Source organism: Tetranychus urticae, chromosome 1 (assembly GCF_039701765.1).
Source record: "Tetranychus urticae isolate SD_2017Ah chromosome 1, NJAU_TeUrti_SD_1.0, whole genome shotgun sequence".
NCBI classification, from domain to species: domain Eukaryota; kingdom Metazoa; phylum Arthropoda; class Arachnida; order Trombidiformes; family Tetranychidae; genus Tetranychus; species Tetranychus urticae.
This window is the reverse complement of record NC_142958.1, coordinates 12317701-12332099: the sequence shown is the minus strand read 5'-3', so window position 1 is coordinate 12332099 and position 14399 is coordinate 12317701. Positions and strand designations below refer to the sequence as shown.

The window sequence follows — 14399 nt, the reverse complement described above, 5'->3', positions numbered from 1 at the left end:
AGAATCGAGAATAATTTTTCGTCAAAAATATCAATTCTTCATTTTGCATTTCAGCAAAACTGTCAACTGTGAATTAACAATTGACTCATTTTTATCGTCAATTGTCGAGAGAAACAGAAATGCTTCTGAAGTTGATGAAATTCACTCCCAGTTGGCAAGTTGCGATTTTATCATTTACTATCAACCCATGCGCTCAAGTATCATGTTCAACTGGGATGATAAGAGTGAGTCAGTTGTAGTTTGTTGTTGTTTATAGCAAAAAATGTATACAACAAAAATGATGAGCGAAAGGATAAAGATGAGAAACAGTGAAATGTGAAGTTATACCATTCTGAATATTCTTATGGAACCAATGGAATGTATTAATTGATTTTTTTTGTGAAATTTCCATTTTCTGCTGATTCTCTGTTTCATCATTTTTATCATGATATTCATTGAAAGATATCCATTCAATGGTCAACCTTTTTATCCATATTATTGTTACTCTTTTTTTGAATTGTTTACAATGTTTTTCCTTCTTCTCAATCCAACCACATGCCAGTCAACTTGGACTCGGGATAACTCAACTTGTCCAGTTCAATGTAAATGCTCATTTAATCCATCGAAATGGGTATGTTTCTAGTTATTGTGTGTTTCGTTTTTTTTCGATGAAATTTTAATTCTTTTACCATTTTCTGTTTTATTGGGTTCAAAAGGTTAATTCAACGCTTCGAACGGTTGATTGTTCGTTGAAGGGTTTAAAACTTTCTACTTATACTCGAGGTGATCTCAATTTGCCTGAACATACTCAATCTCTTTGGTTGAATGGTAATCGGTTAAACAACTTGTTTTACCTTTCCTCATTCATTAACCCATCCAACCCTGATAGTCTAATTGAACTTGATCTTTCACAAAATTCAATTAGTTCACTGGGCCGGTCAAGTTATCATCATCCATTTTCAACTTTAACTCACCTTAAATATCTTAATCTTTCCGCAAACGGATTTAAAACACTTTATCCAGGAGTTTTCAGAGGATTAAAGCGCCTTGAAAGACTTGAGATTAACTCGGGTTTATTAATGTACTTGGATGAACATGCTTTTGATGGACTTGAAAATCTGGAGCAACTTTATCTACAAAATAACCGAATTGGTTCAATTTTTCTGGAACTTTTCCAATCAATTGTTAATCTTCATGTAAGTTTACTTTTGTTTACCTTTTAAAGTAAACTCACGTTTAAAATGTAGCAACATTTTCATCGATGAATCAAAAGCAAGTTCAGTTTAAAGACTCAAAGTTACATTTCATAGATCAAATATTCTGTATCAAATGATTCCTAACAAGACAAAACCTATCAAAGCATATGACGATAAAAATTTTCAGTAAAAAGTCAACTTGAGGTTTGATTAAGGTTAGGTTTGGTTAGGTTAGGATAAGTTTATTCATTTTTGTAAGATAATTATTTTTGCGCTTAGAGTCCATTTCGATCTTTTTTACTTTTTTACTTTATCCTGTTCAAAATCGAAACCCTGATCGTGCAAATTCAATCTGTTATTAAAGATGACTTGATCTTAACGAATATATCAGTAATAGTTCCACTGCCTCGAGAAGTATGAGATATAAACTCGATGGCAAATCCTGAGTGTTTCAACTGTGAGATATTGTGGTTCAACTGATTTAAACCAATATGTAATCTAATCTCAAAACTTTTTAATATTTTCCAGACAAAATTTTTTCTTGACTTTCCATTGCTTTCAATAGATTTCCTATTGTTATGAAAAGTTTTTGATTTTGACTTTTTTATCAGATCTCATCGCTTTCTTCGTTGACTTTTGACTAAACTGTGCTTAGTTAGTTAACATTGTTAGTCAACTATTGTGGTAACCAATTTCAAAACAGTTCCATTTTATAAAATTTAACCATTTGATTAAATACTGGTTACCTTCAACATAGCGGTTTAAATACTTTTCATCGCTTGAATCAAAGTTTAACCAATTAAATCAGTTAGCTCATAGTTTTTCAAAGCTAATCGCTTAAACTTTCAGTAAACTGAAATTTCTTGAAAAATAAAAATCTGATTCAAAGTTGAAAGCTTGAAGATTATTTTGCATTATTAATGCAACAAGAAATCGATTGCTTTTTGAGACTAATTTGCTTGAAAGAAACAATTAAAATGCGCTTAAAATCAGCAAATGAAAACATTGACTTAAGTCTACTTAACAATGGAAATTGCAAAGTTATTTCAAAGTTTTTAGACTCTTGACTGATCGATATCATTGTAAATTTTTAAAGGTTAAACTAATTAAAGTTGATAATAATTAAAGCAATTTGTTTCTCTTGGCTTCTTCATTTCATTAATGTTGAACGAAAAGAGAGGGAAAAAAGTTTGAAAAAACGCAAGATTGATTAGATTCTGATAACAATTCAAAGTTGACTAAACCCTCGCAAGTGTGTCTCAAACACTCAAGACATTGATTCATTATGATTGTTATATTGTTTACTCTAATTAAGCTTTACTTTCACTTCATGATCAGATTTTCCAATTAATCTGAATTACTCTTTGTGCTTTTATTTTACCATCTTTTCCCTTCATCCTTTTTTATCCAATTTATTTGTATTAAATCCTCTTCAATTATTTCATCTCATTTCGCATTCAGTTGACGTTACCTTTTTTTTCATTTCAAATCAACTTTCCAACAAAAAGCTGATTCCAGTCTCATCCTTCAATACTAAGGTCAAACTTGAATTAATTGACCGCTCACAAGATACACTTTGACACTTAATTGGAAAATATTTTTGAGATTCAATTCTAAATGAAATGCGAATCAGTCATGAATGGAGCAAAAATGTTGACCAATTGAAAGGAGAGCAAATAATCAACTTTAGGAATGGAGTTTAACTACGCACGGATAAACCTCATGAAAAGTTGAATGATCACAAGGATAAGATTATCTGAAACAGTTAGTCGAGATTATCATCAACTCCCAGTTATCAAGTTAAAGTTGATCTCTTTTATCATTTTTAAATCTGTAAAGCTGTAAAGTGAAAAAGGGAAAAATTGAAATCACGAAAATGAATTAATAGGGAAAATAATGGATCAACTTGAAATTGCAATTATATCAGACAGAATAAATGATTCATTTTTTCTGCTCTTTTCCTCTTTTCTTTCACTCCTTTTCACCTTCTCATTCAACTGTTTCCTAATCATGATTCAATTTTTCATCAGTTATTGTTGTGAGTTGACTTGAAACAACTTTTATTCATCTAATCATTTAAGCGTCAACTTTTCATTTAACTGTCCAAATGCGTGTCTTTAAATGAGCCAAAGTCACAAAACAATTTTTACCAAGTTGACTATTGAAATGATCAAATTAACTCTAAATCATCTGTTTTTTTTCTCATGAATGAATCGCTTTCAATTTTTAAAAGATGCAAATGAAAAGGTTCAAATATTGGGTTGAAATGGAGTGACTTTTTCTTTCATATTTTGTCAAATGTTTACCAGCATCAAATCAACTACTAACCATCAAATAATTAGTTTGAGGATGGGTTATGATGAATGTCGTAAACTAAGGTCCATCATTTAGACATTAACTGTCACTTTCAAGGTACAAAATCAGCTTTGATAAATGCAGCTGAAGATGACAAAACAAAATGAAAATAGCTAAAGCAATGGAAAGTCAAGACAAAAGGTTTTAAAGTTGAATAAAGTATTGAGATAACATATTGATCTAAATCAGTTAAACCACAAAATCTAGAAGCAATCAAAACATAAGAGCGAATCCTAAACGTTCAAATCTCGATGAAGGGTCAAGTATATTTCATTTCTTACGATATGCAAAGATTTGGAAAATATTTTTTAATTCATTTTTGATAAAAAATTTGGTGATTTTAATCAGTCATGATCGCTGACTCTGCTTGTGTTACATAAATGTGACCCAGAATCAAACCAACTCTAGTCTGTTTCAGCTCTGGTTGCCATTAATGAAAGGTTATGAGTTGCATCAACGATGTAAAAGTTTGATGTTGAATCAGTTGAATCATTTAGACAAATTTGAATCTGTTAATGTTGACACTTGTCACTTTGAAATGAAAAATTAGCAACCTTGATGAACTTTGTTGAATCAATTAAAGGCTAAACTTGTTGAAGATAAATGTTGTCACAATAATGCAAAACCAATGTGAGTCAAAAGACTCACAACTGTTAAAGCAAACTTGAAGATTAACAGGAAAAGTCGATGAAGAGTCAAGTAAAGGATGATTAATAAGATTAGCTAAACAGTCAATTTCAGTTGAACCATTAATGATTCAAATGTTTATATTTTCTATGTTGCAGGTGTTGAACTTGGATGGCAACAGTATAACCCATCTGACTGGAGGAATATTTACTTCACTCAACAATATGAGACATTTGAGCATTTCTCGAAACTCTTTACACACCTTGGATGACAATTCACTGGTTGGACTGGAAATGCTGGAAACTCTAGACCTTTCTTTCAATCAATTAACCAAAGTGCCCACAATAGCATTACAATCATTGAAACGAATCAAAGATGTTAATTTAAGTGGAAATCGGTTAACAGTATTAAACACTCGGGATTTTGTTCATCTTCCAGTAAACAGAATAACTGTTTCCCATTGTAAAGAGTTGACTTCAATTGAACGAATGGCATTCTGGGATTTACCAGATTTAACCCAAGTAAACCTAACCGATAACCCAAAATTGCGTTTCATTGACAACTTTGCCTTTACTGGAACACCGAGGTTGACTCAACTTTACCTTGAAAACAATTGCTTGCCATCACTAGACAGTGAATTGGTAAACAATATCAACAACCAAAAGGTTACAATTAATCAAAATAATCATTACCATGGTCATCATGGTAACTCACATGTTAACCATCATCATCATCATCACCATTTGAAACAACATCAGCAACATCAAGGCGAACCTTTAACCATTTCATTGGAAGCAAATCCTCTTCTCTGTGATTGTAATTTACATTATCTTCATCAGGTGAGTTGATTTGCATTTCAATCAATTAACAGACCTTTACAAGTGTACGGTTAAATGAGCAACTCTGAAAAGTCAACCCAGTTTCATGGTTGGAGAAATAATTGAAACGAAATTCATTTCTATTATTACATTGGTAACATGATGCAATTGTATCCAATTGACACAGGTAAAGGTGTAAAGAGAAATGTTGTCTTCATCATTATTCAGCTCACAATTACAGTTGAAACTGAAAGTTGGAAAAGTGGAAAAAAATTCTTCTCCAATTAATGTCACTTTTTTTGCTCTCAATTGTTGAACGGTTGTTTATCAATAATGCCAATCGATTTTCAAGTTTATAAAGTTAATCAAATAGCAACTTATTAACGAACAGTTTAATGATACAATTTTTTCGACCTTTTTTTTGTTCTGATTGAAATGAGAGTTTTCATTTTGCTTTGATAGAGTTAATAAAGTTATCCTTGTTTTGTTCAACTTCAATTTTATTATTAAGTTAACTTGAATCAATATTTAAGGTTCAAGTTTCTAGATTTTAGACATTTCCTGATTGTAATGATGGGTTGAATGATCTTGTCTTTTGGTGAAAACAAGATAAAATCAATTCGATTGCTGATCATTTCAATGAATTTATAAATTTTCAATATTTACTAATGAATGTTTCATCAGATTAACATGGATTCACAATGAAGCTTTACCAATGATCAGGTTTGCTTTTGTAGATATTTTTAGCTTCATAAGCATTAATTAATACCATTTTTACGCTTAGATCAGCAAAAATTGGCTCAAATTGTTGATCAACATCTTTTTTCATCAATTGATAAATGACAAGTTGAAACAGTTTATCTCATTGAAGGGTCAATGTTTAGTTAACAAAAATTCAATCGATTTAGCAATCGAATTGACCTGACAAAATCAATTACTGCAAACGATTATGATATTAATGATCATAATGTTGAAGATCAGTTTGATTGGGATTGTTAAACAGCAAAATCAATGAAAGATGAAAGTGAAAAATTAAAAATGACTTTTCAACTTAAGGTTGCTTGGTTGCTTCAATGATCCATCATTTAATTAACTAATAGCTGATAATTAAATTAACTATCAACATCATTAAATAATTTTCTTTTCCTTTTTTTTTCAACCTTTTCCTTTGTCTTTTCCTTCCATTAATCCAGTGCCTAAATTTAGGAAATCCAAGTAAAGTGTTATTAATTAATAGTGATAAATTAACTTGTTACCATCCAGCCAATAAAACAACTCTGGCAATTAAAGATATTGATATTAATGCAATACCAAGTGAATGTGCACCAATAATCATTTCAACGCCACCATTGTCTTCCAATGAAACAATTGTCCTGAATGGTTCAATTGGTGACAAAGTTAACCTAAACTGCCGTGCAATTGGCCAGCCAACACCATCAATAACATGGATTTTACCTTCAGGTGATATCTTCAATGAATCCTCATCAGTGGGAGCAACATCTCATGTACAATTGATTAAATCAACAAATCAGTTGAGATTGAATCATTTAAGGTTAAGTGATTCAGGAAGGTATAAATGTATAGCTGAGAATAGGCAGGGTTCAGTTGAAGTTACATTCAATTTGATTGTTGAACATTTCAAGGTGCAAATCTGGCCTCTAGGAATTTCCTCCACTTTTGTCTCAGTTGTTTGGAATGGTACATCACCGTTGACCTCTTCCTTGCCTCAATCGTTTTCACCCTCAGAACCATCACCATTGTTGGCCTCATCATTGGCTTCACCCATCTCATCCTCAGTGGTATCAACATTAACATCGGGTTCACTGCCAGAGTATCAAATATTGTACAAGAATGAGGATGATCCAAGTGATCGGTTTGAAGCCATTTCTGTTGGACATTATCTTCGCAGTTATACAATAGACCATTTGGAGCCTCGAAAACGGTATAAACTTTGCATTGCTGTTCGTGATTCCGAATCTCATGGTAGTTATATTCAGTTGAGCTGTACTTTGGTCACTACTTCTTCTGATTCCTCTTTGACTTATTCCTCGTCTTCTTCGTCTTCTTCAACTTCCAAAAGTGAACATTCCTTTCTTCACGATTCCTTTGCTCCAGAAACTTCTTCTTACATTGCCATTGCTTTGACTTTGTCTTTAACTGCTTTGTCCATTGTTATTCTTGCCTTTACTGTGCTTGGTGCTCGAAGGGTTTTCCTGGTTGTTAATCGTGTACAGCAACAGCGACACTTTGAAACGCCACAGAAGAGTTTGGTTCAAAACATGGATCCAATACCATTAGCTAATATACCTTTTGATCAAGACATTTGAACTGACTTCTGATATTGTAATAAGAATGGAAATTTTTTTAATAAGCAAATATATAGAGATAAATATATTGTTATATTGTATGCACATTGAAAGTGTATTGTTATTAGACAAGAAGATGAACATTGTTATGTTATAATGATGAGTTGTGAGATGAAAAGTAAGGCTGATTGGTGATGAGAAGCAAAAATATAACCCAAAAAGTAAGATTTAATATAATGTTATGTAAAGAAGGTTATAAAAGATAATTGGGTTCATTGGAACGAATTAAATATATGCAATCTAAGTTTAATTCCCATAAGAATCTTTTATTGGAGTGTTTTCTGTGGTTTCTTTTTCTGGTTCCCTGATATTATTGTGCGTAATTGTGGATAACATTTTCTTTGTACATACAAAGGTCTAAGGAAAGTCAAGTAAGAAAAGGTTTACCCAAAAAAAAAGTAATTAGAAAGATTGGATTGGACCTTAATTGTGTTTAGTATAAGGAGATATTTTTGGGTTAAAAGTGGTTGTTCATCTCAATGACAACAACAGGAACAATCAAATAAAAATCATGTTCAATTTATGTGCATCACTATCATCATTAAAGGTAATTGCAGTTTGACTTTTACAGTGAATACAATTGCTTCTCCAAGAATTAACATTCTGGTCACAAAATTATTTGGATCAGCATCAATCTTTGGCATCACTTCTACTTTTTGTTTCACTGTCAACAACATTATCAACGTTATCCTGTTTCATAAGGAATATTGATTGTAAAGAAAGAAAACTGATTGAGGATGAAATAATTTATTAAAATTAACGATTTAATTGAACTGTTTTGCTATAAGAAAACATTACTCTTGCTTTATGATATCAATATGTTCCACTTTTTGTTTGGTTTATTGATGCTCTTGAAAACCTTTTATTGAAATTGATTGTATTGATTTTTTCTTTGTATTAGCGAAAGAAGAAACAATAATCAAAACTCAGAATCACCCAAAATTGTAATTATTGATGCATTTATTTTGATAGAATCGCTTGTTAATAGATAAATCATATCATCTCAAATTTTCAATACAAATAAAAATATATTCCAACAGCTGATTGTTGGTTAAGTCAATTGACGCTCATTTTATTCAATTTAATAAATTAAATAATGGAATTGCTCGTTATTTACTCAAATGGATTCACTGAGAATCAATATTGATTGATTTTCAGGAAAAAAATCGGTTAAACTTGTAAACTTATGATCAATATAAATCCATATTATAAAATCTTCACAGAAGGTTCAACTCACGTGAAATTGAAAACTGTATGAGACCGTTAAGATTTCAAAGACAAGATGTTTCGACAGTTTGTAAATTATTAGACAATTAGACAGTTTTACTTACTTTATCTCAACTATATCTCCAGGTTTGAAATGAAAATTACGGGCAGACCAACGATTAATTAGAACAATATCATTTGTTACCTTATCCTTGGGGTTAAATGAAGGCTGTAGAGCGAGAGAGATTTAAGGTTTACATCAGGAAAATAGAGTTGACATTAACAAATTAAATTGTGTAGGTAGACAAGCTAAGGATATGTTTGGGTTTTAAGGTAAGTTATAACCTTTCAATTAATTGGAAGCATAATTTAAATTATGAAACAATATTTACCTGCATTGATTCACCATCAACTTGAGCAATTGTAACAACACGATCAGTCATTGTTAATCCAATTGGAATGATGAAAGACAGATTTTTAGCTAAATACTTTATACTTTCCATTGAAATTTAATTACAATATGTTAATAGATGACAACAGTTTATTAGATTTACAAAGCTAAATTGAAAAAAATCATCTAATTACAAATAAATTACTGTAAACAACTTAACATTCAAACTCAACGCGAGTTTCACTTTTACATATGGCTATATTACTGACATCTAGTGTTCCTCATAATAACCAATTACTCTCGACTTAAACTCGACAATCTTTATCCTTTCAATACAATCAAATCAAATTGAACAAGTTACATCAATTTATTGATTTATCGAGAAATTAATCTGATGAGCGGATTCTAAGAATAAAAAATAACAATCAGAAAAGGGTTCTAATTTGAGTATCAGTTAGTAGTTTACTGTTGACTATCTTAATTTAGGTTTTTAATTGCTAATGTAACTCTTTCTAATTGTCTCTTAAATACTGTTTGATTGTAATATCCTAAAGAAATTAATTTATTGGGTTTGTATCATTTAAAAAATGGTTTATATCAAGCGTTCATCAGTTTAAATTGCGTTTTAACTCGTTTGGATTAATTACGTTTCGAAGTAACCGCTTTTCTGATGTTTAACCTTATTATGTGAGGGCGCTCTCAAGTATTAGCTTACATTTTCACATTGAGACTTCATTTGTATACATTTATTTACATTATCATCCTTTAATTATATTCATTTGCTTGTAATTTTATGTATTAATTTATTTCAATTTATAATTATACCTGTTTATTCCGTTACTCTAGTTCACATTTTGAAGGTAATTTGTATTCTATGTTAAACTTAATTTGATAGATTACCTAAACCGCAGTGTTATTTGAATGGTTATTTATTCTGTGTCTTATGGTTTATTTGGGTCTTTTTTGAAGGTTTACGTTTTACATGGTATTCTGTTTGAAAGAAAAGCATGAATCGAGTTGACAACCCAAAAGGTAATTATTTCCCATTCTTAAATTTATACTCATCCTTCTGTCTTTCCTTGTCATTTATCGAATTTTCATTATCTAATATAAATTATTCGTTATCTTTTATTCTCTTTCATCATTACAATCAATATCATCTTCGATGTTTGAATCTTGTTCGTGGTGCGTTTTCATCTTATTTTTTGCAGTTTTCGCTATCCAAGCAAAAAAGAAGCGTTCTAAACCAACCAAAACAAAACGAAACACTGAAGCTCAAAAAACACAAGAGAGAGTTACCAAGTAAGTTGAAGCTTTTATTCTTCATTTTTTACATTGTTATTTTAATTTCTTCTCATCCATTCAGTTTGAGAAAAAGTTATTAGTCTTGCAAGAGTCACCCATAATTTTGCTTACTTTGTTACTTGCTTTCAGTAAATTATCTTTTATTATGTGAGCAATAGTTTTAATTTCAGTCATTTGAATTCACTTCGCGTTCTTATTGTATTCCGATCATAATGCACTTTTATCGCTTTTGCTTAATCCAAACTCATTACTCTTTATTTTTAGACCGCCACCACCTCCTCCGTCGGCTCCACCCGTTGGATCGAGAATTAATAACTGTGAAGATGATGATGAAGAACCGTATGTGTCAGATTCAGATGAACAAGAAGATCCATCTGACTACCAAAAAGGTGGTTATCATCCAGTAAAAATCGGTGATGTTTTCAACGCTCGTTACCATGTCATACGTAAACTTGGTTGGGGACACTTTTCAACAGTCTGGTTGAGCTGGGATCTTGTGTAAATATTTTCTTTTTCAAGTTTATCCTTCCTCTTTTTGCCTACACACTTTTGCCCATATTTTGAGTTTTCTCCTCTGCATTTAAAGCAATGTTATGTTAATTATTTATATTCTTGTTTCCGTATTTCCCTTGATTGTGATACCTTTCTCACTCTTTCTCTCCTTTTACTCTCTATTTATAGGTTAAAACGATTCGTTGCTCTGAAAGTGGTGAAAAGTGCTGTGCACTATACTGAGACTGCTGTTGATGAAATTAAATTACTAAGAAACGTAATCAGTCTTATGATATTTTAAAAATTCTTCTCTCACTTTGTTCACTCTGTTCATCGTGTCTTATTTTAAGCATTTTATTAATACTCACAATCAATTGAATACTTTTTTGGTTCTCGAAGGTCAGGGAAAGTGATCCAAATGATCTACATCGAAACAAAGTTGTACAGTTACTGGATGATTTTAGAATCAGTGGAGTTAATGGAACCCGTACGTATCAGACCTTCTCTCCGTTGGTTAATTTTTCAAGAGAAATTCTAAATTGAATTACGTTTTTTTACTCTCAGATGTTTGTATGGTTTTCGAAGTTCTTGGATCTAATCTTCTCAAGCTTATTATCCGTTCAAATTACGAAGGAATTCCTCTTCAAAATGTGAAATCTATTATTAAACAGGTAAATGATTGCTTTTTCTATGTGAAATCAATCAAATTATAACGAATTTTAATTCTCATTTTTTCCAGGTACTTCAAGGATTGGAATATCTTCACTCAAAGTGTCAAATAATTCATACCGACATTAAGCCGGAAAATATATTACTCGAGGTTGATGAAAATTACATCCGTCGGTTAGCTATCGAAGCAACACAGTTGCATAAATTAGGGTTAAGACTACCTGGTTCTTTGGTTTGTACAGCTCCTAAAGACCAATTTGAGCCACCCAGTACCTGTAAGATATCAAGAAATAAGAAGAAAAAGCTGAAGAAGAAAGCTAAAAGACAACAACAACTACTCGAAATGCAACTCCAAGAGTTAGAACAGAATAAAGACCAACCTATGCCTCTCGATACCAGGTTGGTATAATAATCTTCTCATTTCTTCACCTTTTACATGATATGAAATTAATATTTAATTTTCTGATCATTTAACAGTCAAGAAGTTGATCAAATGGTTGACGAACCTTCCGTATTCATCGAGAATAATAATGATAATAATGGAACTAATAACTCGGTTAGTAAGCCTGTCAGTGAATCAGTTGATGATGTCAAAGGAGATGAATACAAACGTCGACATGATAATTCCGGGCATTCATCCAGAAGTTGTAAGTATATTTATTTTTTATGAATCTTTTTCTATTCTAACATGTTTACTCATTCATAAGGATTCATATTTGTTTCTTCATATTTCCTAATCTGTTTCATTTTTTATTCGATCTCTTTTTTTCATTAGCAAGTAAATCATCTGTTAGCCAAAGGGTTTGTAATGGTAAATCAAAAAGTATATCATCCGCTGTAAATGAAAAATGTGATGAACCCGTTATTGCTGTGGATGAAGAGAAACCATGGGATAAAGGCAGGTCAGAAGGTACTTTATCTACGAGTGAAGGTAAAAAAGATACAACCAAAGCCATCTCCGATTTAAGGCGTGTTGTCTCCTGTCCTGGTAATTTGTTTACCTCTTAATTCGGTGCATGCTTTTTTTGTATATTAATTTATTTTTAGACTAATTTTCAATGTTTCGTGGTTTTTCACTCAACACCTCATTTTTTTTACTTTTTTCTCCCCTTACTATTATTAACATCTCATTACTACCTTAGATAATCAGAAACTTATAACTCAAATGCCCGATCCATCGGTTGAAGTATGTGATATTAAAGTTAAGATTGCTGATCTTGGTAATGCTTGTTGGATTGTAAGTTAATCATTCATTCAACCTTTACTTTTTATTTTCCTTTTAACTCATCTGTTAATGAAAATTTTCCTCTTATTTTCCAATCACTTTTCTTGGCAGCATCATCATTTTACTGAAGATATTCAAACTCGTCAATATCGATGCTTAGAAGTAATTCTTGGTGCAGGTTATTCAGCTCCAGCTGACATATGGAGTACAGCTTGTATGGCATTTGAATTGGCTACTGGGGATTATTTATTTGAACCTCATTCTGGGCACGATTACACTAGAGATGAAGATCATTTAGCTCATATAATTGAACTTTTAGGCGAAATACCACGTCACATTGCTTTAGCTGGAACATACTCTAAAGATTATTTCAACAGAAGAGGTAAATAAACCTACATGCAGTATTTAATAGTATCTTAAGATTTAAAATATAGATTGAATTATGTCTTTTTGATTGTTGATTATTAATTGTTAACATCTCTATTTTTACAGGTCAACTTCGAAGTATAATATCTTTTAAACCGTGGGGTCTTTATGAAGTATTAACTGATAAATATAAATGGGAACCACAAATTGCCCAAGAATTTACTGATTTCCTAAGACCTATGCTCGAATATGATCCAGAAAAACGTGCCAAGGCTTCAGATTGTCTCGCTCACCCATTTTTAGCTGATTGTGATACAGATTTAACTTAAGCAACTTCTCAACATTAAATTTTCTTTTTTCGTTTATTTCACTTTTACTATTCTTTCTAACTTTTCCTTAGTTCCTAGCATTTCTGAAAAAAATATTGATTAATGTATCCTGCTTCTCAGAGGTTGCTTTTTTATTCAATGGAATCTACATCATCATTTCTACATTAAACATTACAACCTATTCTTCAATTGGGTTTTTTTCTAACATCTGGTGCCGCCTTCAATTCTTTCGATCACAATTTGGACGCCTTTTGGATCTTTGTTTGAGTATCCTGCGATTAAAACCAACTTATGTCGAAATGTGGAGACGAAACGGCCATAAACACTGAAAGTCTGATTAAACGTGATTAAAAATTCCTTTACGAATGCAGCTTGTGCCAAAAGACGGATATTAGCTCAGCTGTAACCCATTGAAAATTGTTATTCTTACCTTGGAATTTGAAAGATGCCATCAACAACTTGATCAAAGACCGAAATCTGAATTAAATCTGTTTCAATTGCACTCTAATTCTGGATGCTGCTCTCTAAGAGGAAACTTTAACCCCTGCTAACTAAATCCAATCAATGCTTAGCTAAACTAGATCTAAATGATTTGTAAATTTCTTATCATCAAAAAGTCCTCGCAAACACTTCTACAATTTTGATGCTCAACATTTTCTTCCGTCAAATATTCTCTTCTGCTTATTCTTCACTTTCTCACTCAATTTGGATAAACACTGTTATGTGAAACTTCGATACCAAAAAAAATAATTAGCGAAACACAAACGCAAAACATCGAAAATGTGTATCTAAGCAAAGCTATCGCATTTATGTTACATCAGTTTATGTCTAGAGTAAAAATAGACGTAAAAATGTAATACTACTACCGATAACATGAACCGAATAGATGATTACATTATAATATGATCTAATGTTTTTATATGCTATTATCACTATTATTATATTGATAATTTTTAGCTTATAAAATAAGCTTTCCTAGACGAATCTCAAATTACATGACACCATTTTCACCACTATCATCATCAATTGCTATCAATTGTTCATGTCTTTCCAATCCCACCAATTAGATGCATTT

The 14399-nt window shown here is 31.4% G+C and overlaps 3 protein-coding genes across 9 annotated transcripts in view; 2 read left to right on the top strand and 1 right to left on the bottom strand.

The window, feature by feature from the left end:
* Positions 1-9199, bottom strand: part of LOC107361196 (mitochondrial inner membrane protease subunit 2) — a 43795-nt gene extending 34596 nt beyond the window's left edge. The window contains exons 1-2 of one of the 2 annotated variants that reach the window (XM_015927957.3): positions 8940-9199; positions 8673-8776 (exon numbers count right to left, since the gene is read on the bottom strand). In XM_015927957.3, the coding sequence (XP_015783443.1) occupies positions 8673-8776; positions 8940-9050 (215 nt within the window). In that variant the 5' untranslated portion in view covers positions 9051-9199. The remainder of the gene's footprint in view (positions 1-8672; positions 8777-8939) is intronic. The other variant, XM_015927956.3, reaches the window with a different exon arrangement.
* LOC112538750 (uncharacterized) lies at positions 236-8114 on the top strand. Its single transcript, XM_025160667.2, has 4 exons — positions 236-610; positions 696-1175; positions 4316-4996; positions 6169-8114. The coding sequence occupies exons 1-4, from the start codon at positions 425-427 to the stop codon at positions 7300-7302; spliced, it is 2481 nt and encodes an 826-aa protein (XP_025016435.2). The 5' UTR covers positions 236-424; the 3' UTR covers positions 7303-8114.
* Positions 9200-9663: 464 nt separating the features above from the next.
* On the top strand, positions 9664-13361 carry LOC107361084 (SRSF protein kinase 3). Of its 6 annotated transcripts, none has more exons than XM_089266751.1 (13): positions 9664-9794; positions 9903-9970; positions 10150-10240; positions 10508-10741; positions 10925-11012; positions 11135-11222; positions 11300-11406; positions 11475-11803; positions 11882-12051; positions 12180-12314; positions 12547-12641; positions 12741-13011; positions 13122-13361. In XM_089266751.1, the coding sequence occupies exons 2-13, from the start codon at positions 9946-9948 to the stop codon at positions 13322-13324; spliced, it is 1836 nt and encodes a 611-aa protein (XP_089122877.1). In that variant the 5' UTR covers positions 9664-9794; positions 9903-9945; the 3' UTR covers positions 13325-13361. The 6 variants fall into 6 exon arrangements, with proteins under 6 accessions (XP_089122877.1, XP_089122875.1, XP_089122874.1 ...); XM_089266749.1 differs by having other exon boundaries at positions 12180-12335; XM_089266748.1 differs by having other exon boundaries at positions 12180-12392.
* The last annotated feature ends 1038 nt before the right edge of the window (positions 13362-14399 follow it).

Coding starts and splice junctions, on each gene's coding strand:
- LOC112538750 (XM_025160667.2), top strand. CDS start 425: ATGATATTCATTGAAAGATATCCATTCAATGGTCAACCTTTTTATCCA. Junction 611..695: donor CATTTAATCCATCGAAATGG/GTATGTTTCTAG, acceptor TGGGTTCAAAAG/GTTAATTCAACGCTTCGAAC. Junction 4,997..6,168: donor ATTTACATTATCTTCATCAG/GTGAGTTGATTT, acceptor CCATTAATCCAG/TGCCTAAATTTAGGAAATCC.
- LOC107361084 (XM_089266748.1), top strand. CDS start 9,946: ATGAATCGAGTTGACAACCCAAAAG. Junction 10,241..10,507: donor ACACAAGAGAGAGTTACCAA/GTAAGTTGAAGC, acceptor CTTTATTTTTAG/ACCGCCACCACCTCCTCCGT. Junction 12,642..12,740: donor TTGGTAATGCTTGTTGGATT/GTAAGTTAATCA, acceptor TTTTCTTGGCAG/CATCATCATTTTACTGAAGA.